The sequence below is a fragment of the Orcinus orca genome, chromosome 17 (genome assembly GCF_937001465.1).
Source record: "Orcinus orca chromosome 17, mOrcOrc1.1, whole genome shotgun sequence".
In the NCBI taxonomy this organism is placed as follows: Eukaryota; Metazoa; Chordata; class Mammalia; order Artiodactyla; family Delphinidae; genus Orcinus; species Orcinus orca.
This window is the reverse complement of record NC_064575.1, coordinates 4,813,265-4,835,472: the sequence shown is the minus strand read 5'-3', so window position 1 is coordinate 4,835,472 and position 22,208 is coordinate 4,813,265. Positions and strand designations below refer to the sequence as shown.

The 22,208-nt window shown below is 46.3% G+C and overlaps 2 protein-coding genes across 7 annotated transcripts in view; one reads left to right on the top strand and one right to left on the bottom strand.

Annotated features, from left to right (window-relative positions):
- Positions 1-12,149: 12,149 nt before the first annotated feature.
- On the bottom strand, positions 12,150-17,790 carry CHCHD7 (coiled-coil-helix-coiled-coil-helix domain containing 7). 3 transcript variants are annotated; one of them, XM_012534893.3, is made up of 4 exons: positions 17,657-17,790; positions 14,719-14,788; positions 13,034-13,132; positions 12,150-12,288 (listed from the first exon to the last, which is right to left on the bottom strand). In XM_012534893.3, the coding sequence occupies exons 2-4, from the start codon at positions 14,770-14,772 to the stop codon at positions 12,184-12,186; spliced, it is 258 nt and encodes an 85-aa protein (XP_012390347.1). In that variant the 5' UTR covers positions 14,773-14,788; positions 17,657-17,790; the 3' UTR covers positions 12,150-12,183. The 3 variants fall into 3 exon arrangements, with proteins under 3 accessions (XP_012390347.1, XP_033293515.1, XP_033293516.1); XM_033437624.2 differs by lacking the exon at positions 17,657-17,790 and adding an exon at positions 17,306-17,629; XM_033437625.2 differs by lacking the exon at positions 17,657-17,790 and adding an exon at positions 16,582-17,283.
- A 341-nt stretch (positions 17,791-18,131) lies between these two features.
- Positions 18,132-22,208, top strand: part of PLAG1 (PLAG1 zinc finger) — a 51,383-nt gene continuing 47,306 nt past the window's right edge. For all 4 annotated transcript variants that reach the window (XM_004275002.3, XM_004275000.3, XM_049700612.1 and 1 more), the window contains exon 1: positions 18,132-18,360. The gene's annotated coding sequence lies outside the window, so the exon portion shown is untranslated. The remainder of the gene's footprint in view (positions 18,361-22,208) is intronic.

Sequence of the window (22,208 nt, the reverse complement as noted above, 5' to 3'; positions counted from 1 at the left end):
TTATTCTCGAGAGGCACTATTACATGAGATGTGCACTGGATTTTAAGTTGAAACAGAACCAAACATACTGTATGTGAAACGCTCCTCCAGCTACTGTCTTGGATAGAATATTATGGGACTGGACCATCGTCGAATATTTTTTCATCTGTTTCCTCCTCTTTAGTAGCTGCCCCTCCTGTATTCCAAGGTGGTTATTGCAGATAAGATGAGGAAAACCTTGGATCCAATTGTAATTGAAGTTGTACAAATTTAAGTTGTTCTTATTTCAAGATGTGAGCTCACTGCCCCCCTCACACACTGGCTCTTGGATTCTGTTTGCACTCACTGAAAAACAACTCATTTGGTTGGTACATTTCCTCCACCGTCGGGGCCTGAATTTGGCTCCCAGAAAGGAGGACAGGCCGTCTCAGAACTTGCTGGAAGGTATTCGGATGCACACCTATCTGCACTGGAAACAGGGAGGCCATGCTTCTGCAGCAGGAGCCTTTCCGAGACTCCTTTAAGGAATGTTACCAGGCCTTCTCAGAGCTGTGCGCAAGCCAAAATATATATTGACATGATAGACCACAATGGATTTAAGTGTTTAAAGTCAAAAATACACTTTTAAAAATAAGTACTTAAGTTGGCTGCTTGAGCAATACCTGGGTGCCAAAGTGAATTTGTTTAGAATAAACCACCAAGTATACTTTTTTTTTTTTTTAACATTTTTGCACGGAAGCAAGGAGAACCAAAGGGGAAAAACACAATTCCGTGGAACACTCCCTTGTTTCTACATTATGGAACAATTGCAACTTGTAGCAGCGTTCTATCGTGAGGCCAGCAAATTCTGACAGTCTCTATAAAAATGTTTAGCTTCAAGTGAAAATTAAAGATGCTTCCGTGCCCCCGGCTCTGTGCCCTTCTCTCTGTCTCACACGTGTCTCTTACACTTCCTGTGATCCCCTTCCTGACGGCCAGAAACTCTGCTGCAGAAGAATCTCCCAAACTTGGGAAAAAATTGCAAAAATGTCGGCCGCCTAGTTTTCACTGATGTGCCTGTGGGCGCACAGACTCTGCTCTCTCTTCCTTTGGTTACAGCACACAGTTTCTATTACTCTCCCTGGTTGTCTCCATTGTTTTAATTTGGGTGGAATATTGTGAAATATTCTGACTTGGGCAACGTCCTGTGTGGGTGGGCTATGTAGGGTGTTCTGAACGTAGAGGTGAATTTGTCTCATTCATTTGGTTCCTTTTGGGAGACGCCAATGCCTCCAGCATACTCTAAGAAGTGCTATTTCATTCTTTTGTGAGGTTTCAAGCACCAGCTTGAAGCATCAGAGGGGAGAAACCGTGTTGACCTAGGTAGGTGGTCAGAGCATTCTTGGTCGCATCATGTCCTCGGATACGCAGACACTTGGGCCATCACACTCAGGGGCGGGCTGCAGGGTGGCCCTGGGAAGGTCTTGGAATTTGCCACAGGGTTTCTCGCTCCTCCACTTCTCCGGACCCAGTTCTTCAGTCCAAGGCTGGGAACTGGGGAGCGGGGCCCGACTCTGGCATAAATGTATAGCAGTAGGTCAGAGGCGGTCAAATTCTCCCTCTGGCTTAGAGGCGCCCTCTGCAATTGAGACAGATTCATCACGTTTGCTTGCCTCTGTCAGAGGTGAAGGTCCACTAAATAGTGTTTAGCAAGGTCCCCGGCAGCTAGGACAGGGCACAGCATGTTTCCTCAAAGGGAAAGAAGTTTTTCTTCCCTCTACCTGAGATGACATTCTTCCAACCTCAAATGAGAATCCTGATCATTTTCCACCAGCCCCTGACCACAGCTCCGAGCCTGACCACGAGTACGCAGTGCCACGTCCTGGAAGAAAGAGAGAACCTGAGGCAGCCGTGTAGGTGCTGGGAGTCACGTCAGCAGGCAGTAACTGAGTTTCTCACTTGGGATCTTAGAATCCCCTGTGGGAAGAGATTTTCTTCAAAGGCGTTTAGCACTCTATAGATCCAGAATCCAAAACCTTCCTGCAGAGCCTTTGTTTATTGTATGTATGACAACAGCTCTCGCTCCTCGCTGCGTGTGGTTTCTGAGTTCATGACACCCACTCACCGTCCTGCCTTCCCTGTCGTCCTTGGTTGCCTGGACCCTGGGAAGCTTCAACACTACTTTTCATTGTGCATTTCCATTACCTCAGTAAGTGTGATTCCAGGTTCTTTAAGTGCCTATTCCTGCTCTCCTGCTCTCCCAGGGACACTCGTGTGACCTCTTTTACCTCCATATCCTAAAACCCAGGAGACGTCCATTAGAAAAGCAAAGTCAGAATAGCAAGAAGCAAAGTCACCCGTTGCGTGGTGGCCCCAACTGCTGGCGGAGGAATGAGCATACTCAGCACATCCACATCCGCTCCCCCTCCGACGTCCATTACCCCTCACCCCTCTTCTCCTGCCTTAATAATCCCTTTGTTCACAGCACTTATAACTTTCTAATACACTAGTTCATTTATTGTGTTTATTGCTAATTCATAGTCTCTCTGTCACTCTCTTCAGTCATATAAGCCCCACGAGGGCATAAGTCTTTGCCTATCTTGTTTGGTAATGAACCTTAAGTTCCAAGGACAGTGTAGCACATAGTAAGTACTCGATTACGTATTTGCTGAAAAACAAACAAAAAGGTTTTTGCTGTACAAATGAATGAATGCCAAAAGATAGACATTTCTCTAATGCTCAGGTCATAAAGCATACCCTATAGACTGCTAAATCTTTTCCTTGCTTACTTTCCTTATCTCTACGTACAAAGCTTTGGCAAAATTTTAAACCTTGTTCATGTTTTACTTCTGCACTCTCTACATCCTTCCGTAATCCCTGTGGCCCAGAACTTTTATTTAACCTAAACAAAACCATTTCTTTCGTCCAGTCTGACCCATACTCTTCAAAGAGCCCCATGTTTCAATATATAATGCGTTCTCTCTCGGTTGTTCACCCCTTCTAAGTAAATCCATGCCATCGTTTGTTTTATCGTTGAGAGAAGTACTCAAAACTTCAGAGCCATAAACACTTCAGGAGGAAAGTCTCTTCAAATTAGAAGACAGTCAGACTCTTTGTAAACATGCTACTGCCTTCTTGAAGATTACTAGTGCCAAATCATACAATCTTATGCAGCTGGCCCTCTCCCTTAAAGATACCCAGATAGTAGAATTACTATAACTAGTTTTGCAATCACTCAGCACTAAGGAACTCTTAGTCAAGACTAGGATGCTCTTTTGAGAGCACGAGGAGGTCAACAACGTGTAAATAAGTGGTATTGATCTACTATTCCCGCGAAGAAAAAATCAAAGTATAAGGTCTCTAATTTTCAAAATTTAATCTCCTTGGATGGAGATTTCATGAGGATATTTACTTTTCCTTCTCCTCAAAAGGGAGGGATACAGAATAAAAATAGCTGATACTTATTGGTGCTTTCCTATGGTCCAGTTACTGTGCTAAGCTTTTTTTTTTTTTTTTTTTTTTTTTTGCGGTACGCGGGCCTCTCACTGCTGCGGCCTCTCCCGTTGCGGAGCACAGGCTCCGGACGCGCAGGCTCAGCGGCCATGGCTCACAGGCCCAGCCGCTCCGCGGCATGTGGGATCTTCCCGGACCGGGGCATGAACCCGTGTCCCCTGCATCGGCAGGCGGACTCTCAACCACTGCGCCACCAGGGAAGCCCTGTGCTAAGTTTTTTACAGACATCATCTGACTCGATGCTCACAGGAACTATAAAATGTGGGCATTTTACAGCTGCAGAACTTGAGGTTTCTGCATCTAAGTAATCATCCAAAGCCCACAGCTTAGGACAGCTAGAAAGAAGTGGGGTTACAAATCGAGCCAGAACAAAGCGGAGCCCTCACCGTCAACGCCCAGCCGCACCCCTCCCACCCTGTCCCTGATTTCCTCTGCTTTCCACATCTTCACCCCACCCCCATCCCCAAATGATAGATAAAGGGGTTTCTAGAGACATACAGGTAACTGACCCAAACGCTGCCCTAAGCCCTCTTGTGCTGGAGCTCGGGGGCCACGCGGCCATGAGGGGCGGGAGCCACGGCCACCCAGGAACAGGACTCAGGAGAGTCAACCAGGCGGGCTTTGCTGCTATTCTTGGCGTTGTTTGGTCTTGTTTTCCCAAGACGTGGAGAAATATAGTCTATTGAGGTTGTGAAAGACATTCTTCAAGAGTGGGAATTACATACAGAAGCTGTCAAGGCTCTGGAATGCTGCTCTACAAGATGACATCTACGTTGAAAGGGAGAAGCAAGCAGGGAGACAGATGACAGCTCCAGCAGCCCAGTCCATGAACCACGAATTGAAAACGCCCCAACCCCTGGCCACAAGTCCCCAGCCTCTAAGGGGCACAGGTATGTGTCAGGAAGCACTCTGGCACAACAAGATGACAAAACCCACCTTTATATCCAGGAAAGAAGTCTGCTTTGCAGATGACCCAGACCTTGGCCTCCCCTCCGTGCTCTTCTCGACAAAGAGCACGGTCATCTCAGCAACGTTATGTCCCACTGTCACCTCAAGAGCAGAGGAAGCAGGTAGGGTTGACAGGGCACCCGGCACCAAACATCTGAAAGACTTCTTAGAAGTTTAAGTAAAGAATCAGTCACGCAGTCACAGACGCTGATTAATCTGTAAATTTCTCCCTAGAGTATAAATCCTCATTCACTTTTACATCCCGTGCAGAAGCCTTTTATTTGTGTCCAAGACTCAATAAGTACTAGATGGTGAAATGAATAGTAATTGGAACACTAGGCAGAGTCAGGAGCCGCAAAGGAGAGGAAAGACGCTGAGGAGCCCGGGTCCACGCAGGAGAAATGCAAGCGTAGGGAGGCAACTGCACCAAAACGCAGTTTATAGGCTTCAAGTCTCACTCCTGCCTCTGCGAGCCAGGAAGACCACCGGCTTCCCAGGGGTGGGCTGCGAGTTAAATACGACCGTGTTTCTGACGATACCTTGCAAACTGCAAGGTGCTGCACGAGGAATCATGGTGGTCCCTGCTTTTGCAGTTTAGTGCAGGATGTGACGGGGACAACCTAGGTCTACAGTCAGGGACATGATGGAAACCAGCATCTAATTACGGACAGAGTGGACTAGAGCTGCACTTAGCGCCCAGGCACCAGGAGGTGCAGAGGGTGAAGAGCCGCTTCTGGCGTGGGACTAGGCCTAGCGTGAGGCAGAGCTGACCCACCAAGAGGCCAGCGCGATTCCTGAAGGGAACAGAGGACAGCTTTGGGAGAGAAGAGGGAGAGGGCTCCTGTGTGCCGGCAGAGGGACCATCCGGCCCGCGGTCAATTCTATTCATGCAAGTCGGGCCCTGAACACCGGTGCCTAGTGAGTTTCTTCCGAGTGACTTGGTAAATATTTCCTGTTCTTCTAATCTGACCCCACCCCCAAAATGAATTTTTTTGTACTTGTTCTTGCTTATTAGAGATTTCAGGTATACATGAGGTGACTAGGATAGCGGTAGAATGTGAGAAGAAAATTAGAGGAGAGAACATTCTGGGCCAAATTACATAATAAAACTGGAAGTGAGGGCGTGAAATAAAACAATGATCAGTTTGGCTTCCTGCGACCTCTTCTAGCAGAGATGGAGTTTGGGGGTATTTTTTAGGGAGGGATTGAGGGAGGGGGTCAAGTTAAGAAGACTGTAGTAGTTGACATTACGGTTTTCAGAGGGGACCAAAATCAGCCAGGCTTTTGCTGATTACATACAAATCCACTATCTTTATCAGTGCATTTCAAATATTAATAATATTAATGATACCTACTTGCACAACACACGTGAACTCTGCTTTGGGTTTCACAACAACCTACAGGACAGTTAGGGCATATTCACAGTACGAAAGGCTCTAGAAGGGTCAGCGATTTGCTCAGGACTGTGCGGGCAGTAAGGGACGGAGCCCAAACTCACACCTGGATACCGTGACTGCAAATGCAGTGCTGTCTGCACATCACGCTGTGTCTCGCTTCTGGGTATGAAGTGAGGTTTTGGGTTTAGGCCCTGGCGTTGGAAGCTTTATTTGCAGTGTGAACAATCTTCACCCTCGGTGCTCACTTCACCTCTCCTCCCCCATCTCAACGCCCTACACTTGCCCCTTCCTCATCCTGTCCACCCTGAAGACGGGCCGGGACACAGTCCTGACTCTCTTCCTTCTCTGGGAGGACGGTCAGAACTGGTGGAGGAATCCAAGTCGGTACCAAGCTGACATATCTGTGGTCTCTAAATGCAGTGATGAGATAAAGAGAGAATCTGAGCGCACAACCCCACCGTCTTGGGCTTCGAGTGTGGACACGACCAACGACAGAGGCGGCTCCTGATGCGGATGCCTGTCCACGAAAGCTTCCTATGTTCATAACTCAAAGCACAACCGGTTCACCTCTTTCACTCTCCTTTTCAGAACAAAGCATTTCACACTTAGGAGACATTTCTCTTACTCTGCTTCTGCAAAATAAAAACGAAAGGTGAAACATTAAAAGCCCACCCGGGTGACTTTATTTGCCTGGTTCTACCTCGTCTGATCATATGAACTCACGAAGTGAGACCCACTGCAGGACGGGGGCAGGGGCGGTGAGGGGGGCGCGATGGGCCCTGACCGGGGCGGCAGGGAGGCTGCAGAGGGGGCGGGGGGCTAAAGGCCCTTTGAGACCTGACTGTGGCCTCAGGAGGCCTGGGCACTCGGCGGGGAGGACCGGGCCGCCCAGGGGCAGCGATGGTCCGGGGAAGACACTGTGCCTGGAAGCAGTGGCGGGTACATTCCCATCTGCCTCCCTCTCTGAAGCCTAAGGTCCTTGAGGACAGAGTCTGGGCCTCGTGTGTTCAAAAACACATCCTCCGCATCCTGCTCAAGGCTGCACCCTTTACAAATGTCGCCAGATCTAGAGGACCTTGGCAACCAGGGGAAAGAGTGTGGATGTCTATCCTGAGGTAATGGCAGGTCTTGGGAAGCTTAAGCAGGGGGCTTGCTGGGGTTGCATTTAGGGAGGTTCTGTGGGCTGCGGTCCCAAGAAGGACCTGGAGCTGGGCGAGGATTCCCGAGGGCAACAGTGTAGATGGTCGCAGGGATCCAGGGTCATTGCAATAACCTGTCTCAGCGCCTCCAGAACTACCCTTCTAAACACACACGGGACTTGACCTTCTCCATCTCAGAACGCTGCAGAGCTTTTCTTTCTGTACAGAGGGAAGTTTAAGTCCCGGGAACAGCATTCAGGGCCACACACAACGTGAGCCCAGCCCACCTGTCCAGAGCCCCTGCCGCATCCCCTTCACCTACTCTGCTCTAGTCAGTGAACAGGACGTGCCCCTTCGTGTCTATCGAGGCCACTCACCCTCTGGGAAGCTTGCCCTGGCCGCTCCCGGGAGCATCCTGAAGTCCCCTACGGCCGGCGGTGCCTGGCTCCTCCTGCACGGTTACCCCAGCGCTTTGCACGTTGCGGGCACCTGGCGGATGTTTGCTGAGCAGAAGTGAACTGCAAGTGCAGTGCTTGTACTTGGATTCATTTAGTGTTTACTGACCACCAGAAACCACGGGCAAAAAGACTGATCAACTTAATTACCTTAAAATGTAAAACACTGCTCAGAAATGAAAACACAAAGTTAAAAGACAAACTGGGAGAAATATACAGAATACATTTGACAAAGAGGTAATTCCCTTACTATACCAAGAGTTCCCCAAATTGCTCACACCAACAATCTAAAAAAAAAAAATGAGCAAAGGAAATAAATACGCCCATTCCATTTTTCACTCATCAACTTACAAGGATGAAAGTTTTAAAGTGCCCAGTGGGACTGAGGGCGTGAGGAACGAAAACTCTCAGGCTTTGCTTCTGGGAGTGCGAGTGTGCTTCCTGTGGGAGGGGGTTTAGCAACATCTACACGATGCAAACTACTGAAACCTTCCACTCCTACACACGTAGCGTACACATAAAAACGGAACAAGCAAAGAACCGCAGCTGTCGCCCCGTTCCTAAGAGGGGACCCCTCAGTGGGAGACTGGTTCCAAGACGGTGTACCTGCACAATGAAAGAACTAGAGTAAATCTGTAACCACACGTGGGGAGTTGTTCCAAACTATATTGCTAAGTGAGAAAAGCAGAGGGCCTCCACGCGTGGACTATGACGTGCCTTTTGTGCAAAACAAATAAACAAATATACAGACACGCTCGTGCACACATAAAACCGTGAAAGCCCTCGACGTTGGCTGCTCCTGGGCAGATTTATTTACATTGTAAACCCGTTGGCATTGTTTGAACCTGCGTGCTTTTCCTTTTTACTTTTTTTTAAATCAATTTATTTATTTTCGGCTGTGTTGGGTCTTCGTTGCTGCGCGCGGGCTTTCTCTAGTTGTGGCAAGTGGGGGCTACTCTTGGTTGCGAGGTGCAGGCCTCTCATTGTGGTGGCTTCTCTTGTTGCAGAGAACGGGCTCTAGGCGTGCAGGCTCAGTAGTTGTGGCATGCGGGCTCAGCAGTTGTGGTTCGCCGGCTCTAGAGCATAGTCTCAGTAGTTGTGGCACGCAGCCTCAGTAGTTGTGGCACGTGGGCTAAGTAGTTGTGGCTCACGGGCTCTAGAGCACAGGCTCAGTAGTTGTGGCACACGGGCTTAGTTGCTCCGCGGCATGTGGGATCTTCCCGGACCAGGGCTCAAACCTGTGTCCCCTGCACTGGCAGGAGGACTCCTAACCACTACTCCCCCAGGGAAGCCCTGAACCTGCAAATTTTTCATTGTGTTCAATTTTAAAAGCCTTCCCTCCCCAAACACATACACAGCTTTGATCCTTTATTACGTACTAGACGTTTGCCAGGCGTTATGGGCAGAACCACAAATGACACTGCTGCATCCTCCAGGAGCTTTCAGATAGATACAGTGATTCTCAAAAGGACTGGTTTTGCATACCACACACACATGGAACCTGCGATGAGACGCTTCCTACCAGCGTGAGATGCACGGGAACACGGTAAAATACCTTCTATGCATCTTGTTAGTCGATAGTTGCTTCCAAAGGCCTGCCTGCCTCCCAAATTTCTCTAGGCACCTACTCACGTCCTGACACAATTAATTTATTAGCTTCACCTCTCCCAAAGTAGAATCGTAGAAAGAGAAATTAAAAGAGTGGCAAATTTAACAGTGATGACGTGGGAAACCCCTGGGACTCTGTCCCTTCAAGTGGTGCAACAAGATCTCTAACAACCAGGTTACAAGAATAGTGTCCCAAAGTCAGCAGGGTGTGTGCAAAGGTGTAAACAAGAAGTTAGCAAACTACTGAAGACAAAGTTAGAACTGAACAGTGTTGCCTGGGTAGAACCTGGGTAGAGCCATATGCTCACATATGTTAAGAGTTTGCTGATCAGAAATCCCCAGTTAGTCTGTCTTCAAAAGTACTTCACAGAAAACACACCTATAGATACCAATCATCGAGGAGCTGCACCATCACTACAAAACTACAGTGATCAGGACAGTGCACGACTGGCATAGACATCAACACAGGGATCAGTGGGACACAACTGAGGTCCAGAAACACTTTCACAAACACAATCAGCTGCTGTGCCACAAAGGTGCCAAGACAATTCAGGAGAAACCACAGGCTTTTCAACAAAAGAAGCAGGGACGACAGGCAGGGCAGCCACGTGTGCAACAGAATGAAGTTGGACCCCTACCTCACACCACATTCAAAAATTAACTCAAAATGGATCAAAAACCTAAACATAAAAGCTAAAACCATAAAACTCTTAGAAAAAACGTAGATGTAAACCTTTGGACCTTTTCTTAGATATGTCACCGAAAGCTACAACAAAAGATGAATTGGACTTCATCAAAATTAAAAGCTTTTGTGTCTCAAAGGACACCACGAGGTGAAAATACAACCCACACAGAATGGGAGATAAAATTCACAAACCATGTATCTTATAAGGGACTTGTATCTAGTATGTAAGGAACTCTTGACAACTCAGTAATAAAGATACACAACCTAATTTAAAAATGAGCAAAGGACCCGGAAGAACACTTCTCCAAAGAAGATATACAAGTGGCCAACACGCAAGTGAAGATGCTCAGCATCGCTGGGCCTCAGGGAAACGCAAATCAAACCCACAGTGAGACCCCAGCTCACGCCCACTAGAATGGCTGTCACCAAACGCAGATAATAAGGGTTAATGAGGATGTGGAGAAACTGGAACTCTGATACATTGCAAAATGGTGCTGCCACTTTGGAAAACAGTTTGCTGGTTCCTCAAAAGGCTAAACACAGTTACCGTATGACCCAGCAATTCAACTGCTAGGTATACATCCAGAAAGAAATTAACGTCCACGCAAAACCTCGTGCACAGAAGTTCAAGAAGCAACATGACTCATAAAATAGCCAATAGTGCAAACAACCCAAATACCAATCAACTGATGAGTGTATAAATAAAAGGTGGTACAGCCATACAATCGAAGGTTACTCAGCAGTGAAAGGGAATGAAGTACTGATACTCGCAACAGGAACGAACCTTGAAAACATGAGGCTAAGTGAAAGACGCCAGCCACCAAAGACCACATGTCGCATGGTTCCATTTCTGGGAATGTCCAGAACAGGCAATTCTAGAGACAGAAGGTACGCTGGCAGTTGTCTACGTGCTGGGGAAGTGGAGGAAGGGTGGTGTTAGGAGGAAAGGAACTGTGTGCTAACAGGTACAGGCTTGCTTTCTGGGGTGATGCCCCCTAAAATCCATTGTGGGGCCACCTGCACAACTTTGTCAGTTCACTAAAAGCCATCGCATTGTACACTTTAAATAGATGGCTTATATGGTTTACAAACTGCATCTCAATGAACCTGCTGTTAAAAAAAAAAAAAAAAGAGCTAGGCCAGGACAAATAGCTACCGGATGAATGCTGCTGTTGGTATGTACCTTTAAAAGGGTGACATTAAAATTCCAAACCCTTGAACAAGCTTAAAAGTACTGAAATGCTTCTTACACACTATGTATTAGTTTCTTCTCAGCTCCTATTTTAACCCATCATTTTAGAGCAATCAGTACAAATCAAAGAATTTCTGAAAGAATCCATCTTTTATTCAAATAGAATCACATTTGGAAATCAAGATCATATGGTTTAAAACCATCTGACCTGGGTTTTGGATTCAGACCAACGAGAAGGATAGTCTGTTGTCAGCATCCGTTAGAACACTACTCCTGCTCCAGGACCAGATGAAAACAAGGGACACAAACTATTTGTTTTCGCTGACTTTATAAGTACATTAAATTTTATCAAATAATGTATCTTTTACAATTCTGTAAATGAAACAAACTGGATTTTAAAAGGTGGTGAGTCTGAGGTCCACAATCCACCCTGTCACTATGCTGAACGTTCCTGCTTTCGTATCATTAAATGAAGCTGAGCTCTGGCCTCACCCGGTGCTGCAATCACTTGATGAGCCCCAAACTCTCCTGGTCCACCTCACCCTGCAAGCAGAGATCCTACTTCTGAAAGTATCACCTTTTCTTTCCATTACTGTGGTTCAAGGATACTACGCCTTCACAAGGTTGTCCAGTATTCATAGATTTTATAGAATCCTTTGACTAAGCCTTTCCTTAAAGAAAGAAAATGAAGACAGCCAGTTCTTTTTCACGCCACTTCAGCCAACCTTGCCTTTCCCCTGCTCCCCTAACCTTTTTAAACCGAGGTACGTGAGTGAAGTCAGGGCAGGGATCTAACGCACTGGGATTAGACGCCCACCACGCAGCCACCCTGGACTTACCTTCCCGTCTTCTCCCCACCACTCAGTCCCCCACCTCACCCTCCAGGGGGAACCGTCTACACACTGCTCTCCAGATGTGGCTCCAGCTTTCCCTCCATCATGTCGTCACTCACATCACAAGCACTGCTTCCCTTTCACCCCCATTAAGTCCTTCCTCGTTCCCGACTTACTTCTCTTTCGAAACTCAGCGGAAAAGCTCGACTCTTCATGGACTCTTTCCTGACGCTCCCCTGCCTTCAGGAAGTCTTGTAAACTCGGTGACACGGCACAGCCAGAGCGGCCTGCTCTCGTTATGGCACTGAGAGCAAACACAGAGGACACAGGGCTTCCCCTGGTGGAATCTGAGATCTGTCTGGGTAAGGCCTGGAAGGTCTTAAGAAGTTACCGTAACCACTTATTAAACATATTCATCTGCTTCTGAGTTAAATAAACCACTTTAATGCAAACACTCAATAGGGCATCTTGCCCATTGCTTGCAAGATTATGTCTCTCTCTGCTGCTGTAGGCATAGACGGCTTCACTCCATCCCGTCTTCTCTGGATCATGATAGAATTCTGTGTGTATGTGCAAAAAAGAAAAACCAAAATCAGTCAAGTACTAAATGCGAATCAGTTACCAGTAATCTGCTATTGTGGTCTTCAGAAAGGAAACGTAAAAAACCGAGTTTAAAAAAAACAACAAAGAATGCATTCTAGGACTCCAGATACTGTTTTCAGACGATTCTCAATTAAACAGAAGTGATTGTTCCCACAGGAATATGTTAACTGTAACTGGGGTGGGGACACACTTTGTAACTTCAGGCCCATCGAGAGGAGCTACGGAGTAATGGCCAAATGAAACCAACAGGTAAGCTAGCAGAAGGACAGGAAGCAGCTGGATCCAGAGCTCAGAGAAACAGAAATTATATGGCAACGTCCGCCAAAAATGGGACCACGGGTGATGGCGGGAGAGGAAGAAGAGAAAAGGAAGCCTGATGCGTGTTGTGACGGGGCGAGCCACCTATTCTGCTCACCTCCAGAAAACTCCAATTGTTAACAAGGCTATCGCTTTAGGGCCGCAGGCACTTATGCACGTAGGAAGACACACCTCTATCAGAGCTGCGTCCTTACACGTGGGCAGAGGGTGAGGCAGCTAACGAGAGTGCCCAAGGATCCTTTAGGGCACACGGAGGATAAAGTCAAAAAGGTAAGTTTCCGACAGCCATCACTAAGGAAGGATTGTGGGTGCTGACAAACTTCAGGCTTCAGTTTCAAGCTGAGCAGATGAGTTTCAACATAAAGGTAACCAAACTAGGCTTACCCAGAACTTCCGGCAGTTTTTGTACTTCAAGAAGTGAGCGGAACACCTTTCTTTGTCATAGTTATATTCATCCATACATCTGGTAGAAGCATCAGATTCCTTAAATATGTAAGATAGGTATCATTTAAGAGGTGGAATGGCATCTAAAAAAAAACAAACTTCTGAAGCTGCTTCCCCCCCAGAGCAGGTAATGTGAAATAGTTCCTTTTTGTTCATTTGAACGAACAGATAATGAACAGGAACAGAATTATCTTTCCAACTATCCCAGCATTCGTTCTGCTCAAAGCAGACATCTTCCTTTTCACAGTGGCGTCAGTTTTCTGAACACCTGATCACAGGAATTTGAGTCGAAGCACTGACTGAGATCACTTAACCCAGTAACCGGTCAATGAAGAGGCCGAGGCAAGGTGCAACATGCTCAAGATCACGGTGCAAGGAGTTCCCTGGCGGCTCAGTGGTTAGGACTCGGTGCTTCCGCTGCCGGGGCCTGGGTTCAATCCCTGGTCTCGAAACTAAGATCCCACAAGCCACACGAGGCGGGCTGGAGCGGGGAGGGAATCACTGCTGTATGTGGAAGCAAAACTCAGTCTCCTGACTCAGAGGGCAGCTCTCCGCCCCTCCAAGTTCTCGCTTGGCCTTGAATGTTTGAGTTAAGGTGGTTTCGAGAACCTAAGTAAGTTGCTAATGACTGGTCTGCAAGGTAACTTAACGACATTCATCTCAACGTGTGTTCGGCTATCATTTGCTCCATTACGCAAGTAAGTACACAATTATGCAAGCAATTTTAATAGGTTATCATTAATATCACTTCAAAACCACAAGGAGCAACACAGGGCTAAGAGTTCAAAGGAGGGTAGCTGCCATTTGGGAGTTAAATTTCAGCTGTCTGAACTGGAAGTAGATTGGAGAACAAACTTCAAAGTGAAAGGCATGATTCCGAGACTCCAGCTAAAGGGAAGCTTTAAATAAAGGGGAAGGTAACTTCCTTCACAGATCTAAGAAACATGGTCTAGCTAAAAAGACTTAGTAAAGCCGTTAAACAGATGTCATATATGTAGCAAAGCTAATCTTCTAAGCCAAATATTTAATGAATGTGTATATTTGGAAAATGCATATAGGATCGGGAATATAATTTTCATAGCACCAGTCCAACGACTGCATTATTCAAGGGTGACAATGCCACAAGTAAGAACCGCTAAATCTTACCAAATAAATGCCAATAAAGCTTTACCATTACAACGAAATGTTTTGTTTACATGATACCTTTGTGAAAACCTTCAGGCTTTAAATAGCCTAATTCAGTTCTCAACCCTCATCCTCAGCAGGTTGTCTCAGGGACATGATGAAGGCGTTGCTATCAAAACATAAATTTCAGGGACGGTTTAAAAATACCTACTTTCCATCTTTGCATGTTTGGACTCAAGAATTTCCTCTGTGTTACACATGCTTGTCTAGTATAACAGTGATGTTATACAAATTAGGGAAACTTAAAAGAGATGAATCCTTGTTAGCTAGATTATGAGTATCTAAAAATGCTCTAGTGAAATAAGGATACACAGGCCAGGAATATTTCTCGTACAGAAATAACTTTATTTAAGAACTGCAGAAAACTGACGCCCACAAAATCAGAAGAAGCCTGTTTTTCCAACTCGATACTCACGACAATTAAAAGCGATCTGGCTTACCAACAAGCAAGGATTTATGTCAGGATCTCTCAGCCTTCCAGCTACCACGGGCATCCTACCTGTCTTCTTCCTGCAGGCAGATGTTGGGGAAGAGTTACACAGTGGATGACAATATAAGCTAGTAAATCTCATCAGCTCCACAAGTACTTGAAAAGTTAATTCTGCCATAATGATTATCCAGTGAGGAACTCATATAACCTCTGTATTTTCAGAGTAAAGACTTGGATGTGATTCTCCTTTGCACTGACTTGTGCCTCAGCACAAAGGCCTTATTTAAATTCCTAAAGTGCATCTACTGAAATTTGATTACAATGTCCAGAACGAAAGATAGTTCAGCTAAAATTTGGTTTTCGTTTACTCCTATTTCTAAAGGTTAAGCAATTAAATGTATTAACGAAACCTAAGAATACCGCATGCACTCTATTACTTCCTTATTATATATGGATTAGCACACAAAATAAGGGTGGAATACTTTAGTACAACCCAACTTTAGCAAAAACATTTGTTAACTAAAGTACGTGAATGTCTACTCCATGGCCAGCCCTGGGATGGCCGATATACCAAAAACAAAAACAAAACAAAGTTATTACTTAGTTGACATTCTGAAAAGTTAAAAAAAGAAAATCTGAAACTTAACTTCCAGGGGCATCTTCTATTTAGCTGATACTTCCCAGGGTTGAAGGAAGTCAGGGAATGCTACTGTAGAGCATTCATCTTCCAACTAAAGCCGTATACAGAGATACAGCTCTGAAGAAGCCTTTATCCATTAAAGATGACCACAGTTCTCTAAGGGCCAATTAGTGATTCCAAGTCAAGCTGTATACTCATATAACAAGTATGTCGACTCTATCCCAGGACAACTACTCTCTATAATGAAGTTAATTGAAATTGGTATACTATTATCTTCAAAGACATGTCATAGAAATGAACTAAAAGGGAAAACTAAAAAAAAATAATCAACTGTTAATTACTAAAAGGTAATTTTTTGTTTATTTCAATGTATTAGCATACTATCGATTAAGCCACCCACAAATATTTTTAAATGCTCTGCACTAAGTTTAAGGAACTTACTCCTGAATGGTGTTCTAGCTTAACTGTCTTTTACCTAGAGGTCTAAGGAGAAGCCAGCAAATAATGCAGTATGACTTACCAAAAACACCACTGAATAAAAACTGCATCAGTATAACCAGACAGAGCTCAGAATTTTTGTACAAAGTGGTTTCTACTTTCCTTGCCCAAGATGGGACCATCAAAACATATCAGTCATGTTAAAAGAAATAAAGTACATTCAGGAAAAACAATCAAACCCCACCAGCTCCTGAAAAGTGAAGGTATTCTGAATCTTGAGTCAACTAGTTCCGTTTCTCTATTAAGAGAAAGATCACGATGTCCAGGCTAAAGGAGATAACCTCTGCAAAGAAGGATGGAAAAAAGTCTAATCGTTCGGGGGTCTTTTCAGTACCCACTAAGTAATCCTTCTATTTTATCATCTTCACTGACCAATACATGAGTATACCTAGCTAGCAGAAACATCTTAGCAAAAAGGAAATTCAAGATGCTCTTCAACTGTATGTAGAAGCTTCTTCCTCTCCTGAATACAATTCCTTTGCAGCCTTCACTTCTTCTTATGAGAGGTGAGGGCACTAAGTAAATTCACAGCCTTCCTTTCTACATCTGTCCTATGCTGTGAGAGCAAAGAACTCTGCTTAGTTGTTCATATGCCTTGGATATAATCTCAACAACGATCAGACGCAGACAGAACTCAGGTTGCCTGCCTCCTGTGAAAGTGTTCTGGTTCGCATTTTATCATTGTCATGGGTCAGGAATTCTTTACAAATAACACCGAGGTAACATCACATATACCGAATCAGGTCTGCTGTAGGAGTTTATCCACCTTTCATTTCCTCTCCTTTCCGGATTCTAAATACAAGTCAATCTAAGTTTGGATTTCCGACTGTCACCTTCTTTGCATGAATCCTCATGTATCAACTGGAAATGAAGAGGAAATGTCAGTTTACAGTGAGGAGCGGGGCTGAAGTCAAGTTCGAGTGTTCCGCCAGCGAGGCCTTATCTACTTAGTTTCTGAAGGTACCAAACAAACGTGACGAAGCTCTACTTGCAAGGGACAGTCAGAAAGAAACCAACGATTTGAGAGAGGGGCCGCAAAAGCACGGCACGTTTGAGGAATAGCCCTAAAATCTTTTCCAAAGGGCAAACTGCTTTAAAAAGTATTTCTTGATTTCCCACCCAGTGGTTCAGGTCGCCACTCCGAGCAGCTCTGCAAAGGAAGGGGGACGCGAACGCTGCTGACCCGTCCAGCCCACCCCTCCCGTGCTGGTCCTTGCCCAGGCAGGGGTTGCGGCCCTCCCACACCGCAGGGCAACCGTCGGGAAGCTTAAACACGTCCTGCGAGGCCCTCAAGCCTTTAACCCACGGCTGGGTGCAGGCAGGCAGGGTCAGGAAGTAGCGGTGGCCCTGCGGAGGGGGCGGGGAAGGCGAACGGAGACTCTGGAGCCAGGCGAGCCCCAGGCCCCGCTACCTCCAACGAGCTGCCCGGCCCCCCGACGGCGGCCGCAGGTGAACCCACCTTGCCCCGACCTTCACCTTCGACGGCGCCCAGAAGAGCAGGGGGAGAGGAAAACGCAGGGAACTGGGGGCAGGGCTAGGCATTTACGCTCCAAAGGCTGGGAAAAAGGGTGAAGGAAGGGTGAAGGAAGGGCCGGGGGTGCCCAGGCAGGGGGCAACTTCCTCGTCCCCGGCCCGAGAAGACCCGTGTTGCGGGGAGGATGTGACGGGAAGGGGCCCGCGCCCAGGCGAGGCCTGGTGGAAGCGGCGTCACGCCGGAAAAGCGGATGCGGGCCCCGCGGCGGCCCAGGCGCGCCAGTCTCTTCCCGCAGCCCGGCAGCCGCCGCAGAGGGAAGGGCGGGGAACTACTCACCTCGGGCTGCCGTTTCACCAGCGCCCAGGCCGTCTCCAGCTCCAAACACGTCAATGGCTCACGCAGCGGGACCTTAAGTAGCGCGCATCCCAACGTGCTGCCCCCGCTCCCCGGCGGCCGCCGGCCCAATCGGGGCGCGCCGCCGCCTGACTGACAGCTGAGTGGGGCCTGGTGCGGCGGGGACGGACGGGCCTCGCCCCGCCCCCGGCCGGCGGGAGGAGGGCCGAGGCGAGAGGAGTGGGCGGGGCGGCGCGCGCGGCCCCGCCCCGCGCGACCCCCCCGCGCCGCGGCCCGCCTCTTAACACTTCGGCTTGACGGGCGGCGTGGAAGGCCAATCGGCGGGCCCAGCTGCGGCGGCGGCGGCGTCCAGTGGTCGACCCCGGGGCGGAGCTTGCGGGGGGGGCGGGCACAGCGGCGGGCGGGGGCAGGGGGCGGGCCGGCGGGAGGCGGGGGCGGTGGCCGAGCGGGCCGGGGGAGGCAGCGGTGGGCGCGACGTCGGCGGCGGCGGCGGCGGCGGCGGCGGCAGCTGCAAGTTGGGCTGCAGGGGCAGCGCATACACTACAATGGCTGCTGGAAAGAGGCGTAAGGAAACAATTTCCAGGCCCGCCGCGTCCAGCCCGAAATATGAGAAAAAAATTATTAGAAATTCCGCGGGCGGTGTAAAGGCGGCGGACGGGCCGGAGGGAGGATGTTAAAGCCCCGCGGTGAGTTCTCCCGGGGTCCGGGGCGGCGGAGAGGCGTTTAGCGGGAGAAATATCAGGGTTATTTAAATTATGGGACTCGCCGAGGGGGCAGAGGAGCCGCGGCGGCGGCAGGAGGAGGAAAAGTTTGTGCTACTCTCAGCCCCTGCTCAGGACCCCAGAGAGAAAAATAATAATAAAAAATAAAATAAAATCATTCAGCGGGGGTGCGAGGACTCCCGGAGTCGCTGCTGACAGGGCAGGGGGCGATGCGGCTGGAGACCCGAAGGTGAGGTCGGTGGGAAAAAAAAAAAACCCTTTCTTCAGGGTCTGGAAAGTTTGAAAAGTTTTCCTCCTCCTCCTCCGCTCTGGTGCTGTGAATATTGTGACAGCGGCAGCGGCAGCAGCGAGAGCGGAAGACATTAGAGACCCGAAAAATAAGGGAAAAATTAATATAAATTCAGTTTTACGAGTAAACTCTCCGCATTTTCCACCAAAACATCCCGGGGGAAGGTCGCTTCCCAAAGGGCCTGGCGGAAACCCGCAGTCGGCAATATTTGGGGGGCACTTTGAGTGACTTGGGGGAACTTTGCCCCTTTTTCAAAAGAGGTTTTTCTTTTTTGGAGAAACGGATTTGTTTTTGCCCTTTCCTCAGGTGGGCGAGTCGGGGTCGGGGTGCGGGGTCTACGGGGAGGTGTGAGCCCGGGGTGTGTGCCTGCGGGAGGAGGGGTGGTAAATGAAAGCAGGAGATCTGCACAGAGCAGGGACAGCTTGTTGTCAGTATCATAAACAACCAAAATGGAGGGAGAACTCAGGCATATAACCAAATAAAAATTTTTTAAAAATCGCAAAAAAATCCCAAAAAATCCGGGATGCTCCCCCTTTTCTCGCTCAAGGTAGAAGGATGAACCGCCTTTCCCCTGAAGCCCATTTTGACTTTGCAGGGACCAAGGAGTTAATATTTATTTATTTTTTAAAACTTTCGAAGGGCAAAAGCCTTTTATAACTCAACCGACAATGAGAAAACGTGAAAATCCGATGCTCGAGAAGGAGGGGGAGGGGGGGGGAGGTGGTAGTGCAGAAACTGCTAAACTTATTGGTAATGTGGACTGATCTGAGATAAGATAAACACTATATTTGCTATTTTATAACTCTCTTTTAATGATCGTTGCGGGGTTTCCCCCCCCCCTCCGTTGGAAAAAAAAGTGATGCCATTTTCTTAATAGAGTTAATATGTGTGATTGGAAGAATAAACCTTTCCGGCTTTAGATGGCATTTTCGTCGCATTTATGCTTCAGGTTTTGTTGGTGGCTCCCTCGTTTCTTCAAACTAGGCTCTACAGAGGAGGGGTAGAGAGGTGATGCTGCACACAGAGGCTGGTGTGCAAGACTGGAGCACCTTTTGGGGTGGGGTGGGCAGTTGCTGGGTTTATCCCTTCCTGACACGTTTGCTTCACGTGCTCATCCTCAGGAAGGAATGTTCAGCTGAGGTTTTCTGGTTTTACGTATAGAAAAGGATGGTGCCTCTTGCATCACATTGAAGTTAATGGGAAAGTGCTGCTGATGTTGGTTCCACGTGGGATATGGGACAGAGCAGGGCATTTTAAAGGGACAGCTTCTCTTTTCTGATGATTTTCATCACCTACACAGAATCCCTGCGTGAGGACCAGAAGCAGAGGTTCTGGGAGGGTGTGGTGATGGAAGAGTCTCCTCTTTCCATTACTCAAATGCACCCACCTTTAGCAGTGATGGAGGGAAAGGAGGGATAAGCAAGCCCAACAGAAGATGGATATTGTGAAGATCAGTTTGTATCCAAGCTGTTCTTTTGTGCAACAAGCCCTCCCAGGAACTTTGCATGTTACATTGCTTTGCTTTGGAAGCTGATTTTGGAAGGAATTGTGGAAAAATGGGAATAGTTTAAGGTGTGTGGTGTAATGGTATAGCATTATTGAACAGCTATGAATTCTGTGCAGTGAGATCAAAGAGCCGTGTATGCCCATAATGTGAATTTTACAGCCATTTTGTAAAAGCTGTAAAATACCTAATATTCAATTTGGCTTAAGGTACATTGAGGACTTCTGGTTGAAAACTCCAGACAGAGTGGTGGAGATTCTTTTACACTGTAAGCAGGAGACATTTCTTTAAGGGAAAAAAAGCACATACACCAACACCATGGAAAAGTTTACGCATACCCATTTTAAAACCCCATCCTATACATGTGCTGTAACTCTGCGCCTTTGAAATGGAAAGGTTTTAAAGTCCTGTGACCTACCAGTTTGCATCTTTTAGGTTGAATTTATTTGTGTTATTTAACAGGAAATGTTTACTGATCATAAACTACTATTGAGTCTAATGGCTTAGATTTTCACAGTATTTCCAAAATTTAAAATGTGTAGGTTGTTTGCTGTCCTCTATTGGAGATTAAGGTTAATCTCGAATAGAATTTACTTGTGTTCTGTTTTCCACAGGTATATGAAGTTTCTGGAATAGATGCCTATTTTCCCTTGTTTTTATGATTTATAGAAATGGATTAAAATTAGGGCTGGAGTTTTAGACTTCACATACAGAATATTTTGTCTTGCCATACTGTACAAATTATTATTTTGAAGTCTAGTGTGTGTTAACCTGTGTTCACCTCTGAGCTCTTATCTGCACCTTTCTGTAAACATCTCCATGACAGCATTACATTGGTGTAGTGTGGTTTCTGATTTTGGAAGCAATTGCAACTTTCTAAGAACTCATTAAAAAATTAATCCCATGAACCACTGTTAAATCAAAATTGATTGGAAAGTGATTAAACTGTCAAAGGAGAAGAGAAACTCCCCCCCCCAAATAATCTTTCCAGAGGTTTTGGAATGCCATTAATACTTATAAAACCTTTGAAATTTATCGTACATTTTCATTGTTATTTTGGCTCAAGACAGTTACATTGACTATAAATGGTCAGAATTCGGTTATGTGTTTAAAATAAGTGGGACTTTTAGATCTTGAATAGTTGCCACTTTCACAAACCAGATACTAATATCAATAAATTCAGTTTCTGTAAAAGTGAAGGAAAAGTATTTCTTCCAGTTACATTAGACCATTGAGTTATTGAGGTTGTTTGGACACTTCAAGTTGTGATTAGTTTACTGTCAACCTAAATAAAAGTGCTGGTATTGTGATTTTTTTTTTTTCCTATCTCACAAAGAATGGTATGAAACTTACTTCATGTTTGGGTTTTACACAACTAGTTACTTTTCTGAATCAGAAAATGCACTCAGAGCGCACAAGTATAAACCTGTAATTCCTCAGAGAGCCTTATTTAGATAGAGCAGAGCATGATTGCTACTTTGAATTGACTGTACTGAGCTTTTTTAATGCCTGAGAAATACTACCTGTTGAACATCTTTTTTCTGAAGCTACCATTAAATTGTACCAATTTACAGAAATAAGCTAAAGTTATTGTATACTCAAAATCTTTATTTCAGTTAAAATTAGAGAAACCTCATAGGCTGAGATTCTTATTTGAAATTTATATGCCTAATTTTGCTATTCGAAATTCTATAAGGTATTTAGCTGCTTTGGAAGATGATTTATAAATGTGGGCTAATTCTGATAAAATTCAATACCTGCATATTTATTATAACCTAAATATTTTAATAAACAGACATCTTACAGCTAAATAAATTAATGAATATGTTTTTATCAACATAGTTTCCCAATTTTAAGGATACTCTCTGTTTTAATATCATACAAAGGTGTTCTTTTTCTTTCCTTTGTTTTTAACATAATCCTGGTTGTCACTGTATACACTTTGGTTTGGTATTCTGGAAATTTTCCTTTGTAAGGATTAAATTGTTATTTGCTGAATGAAATACAATGCTCCTGTCT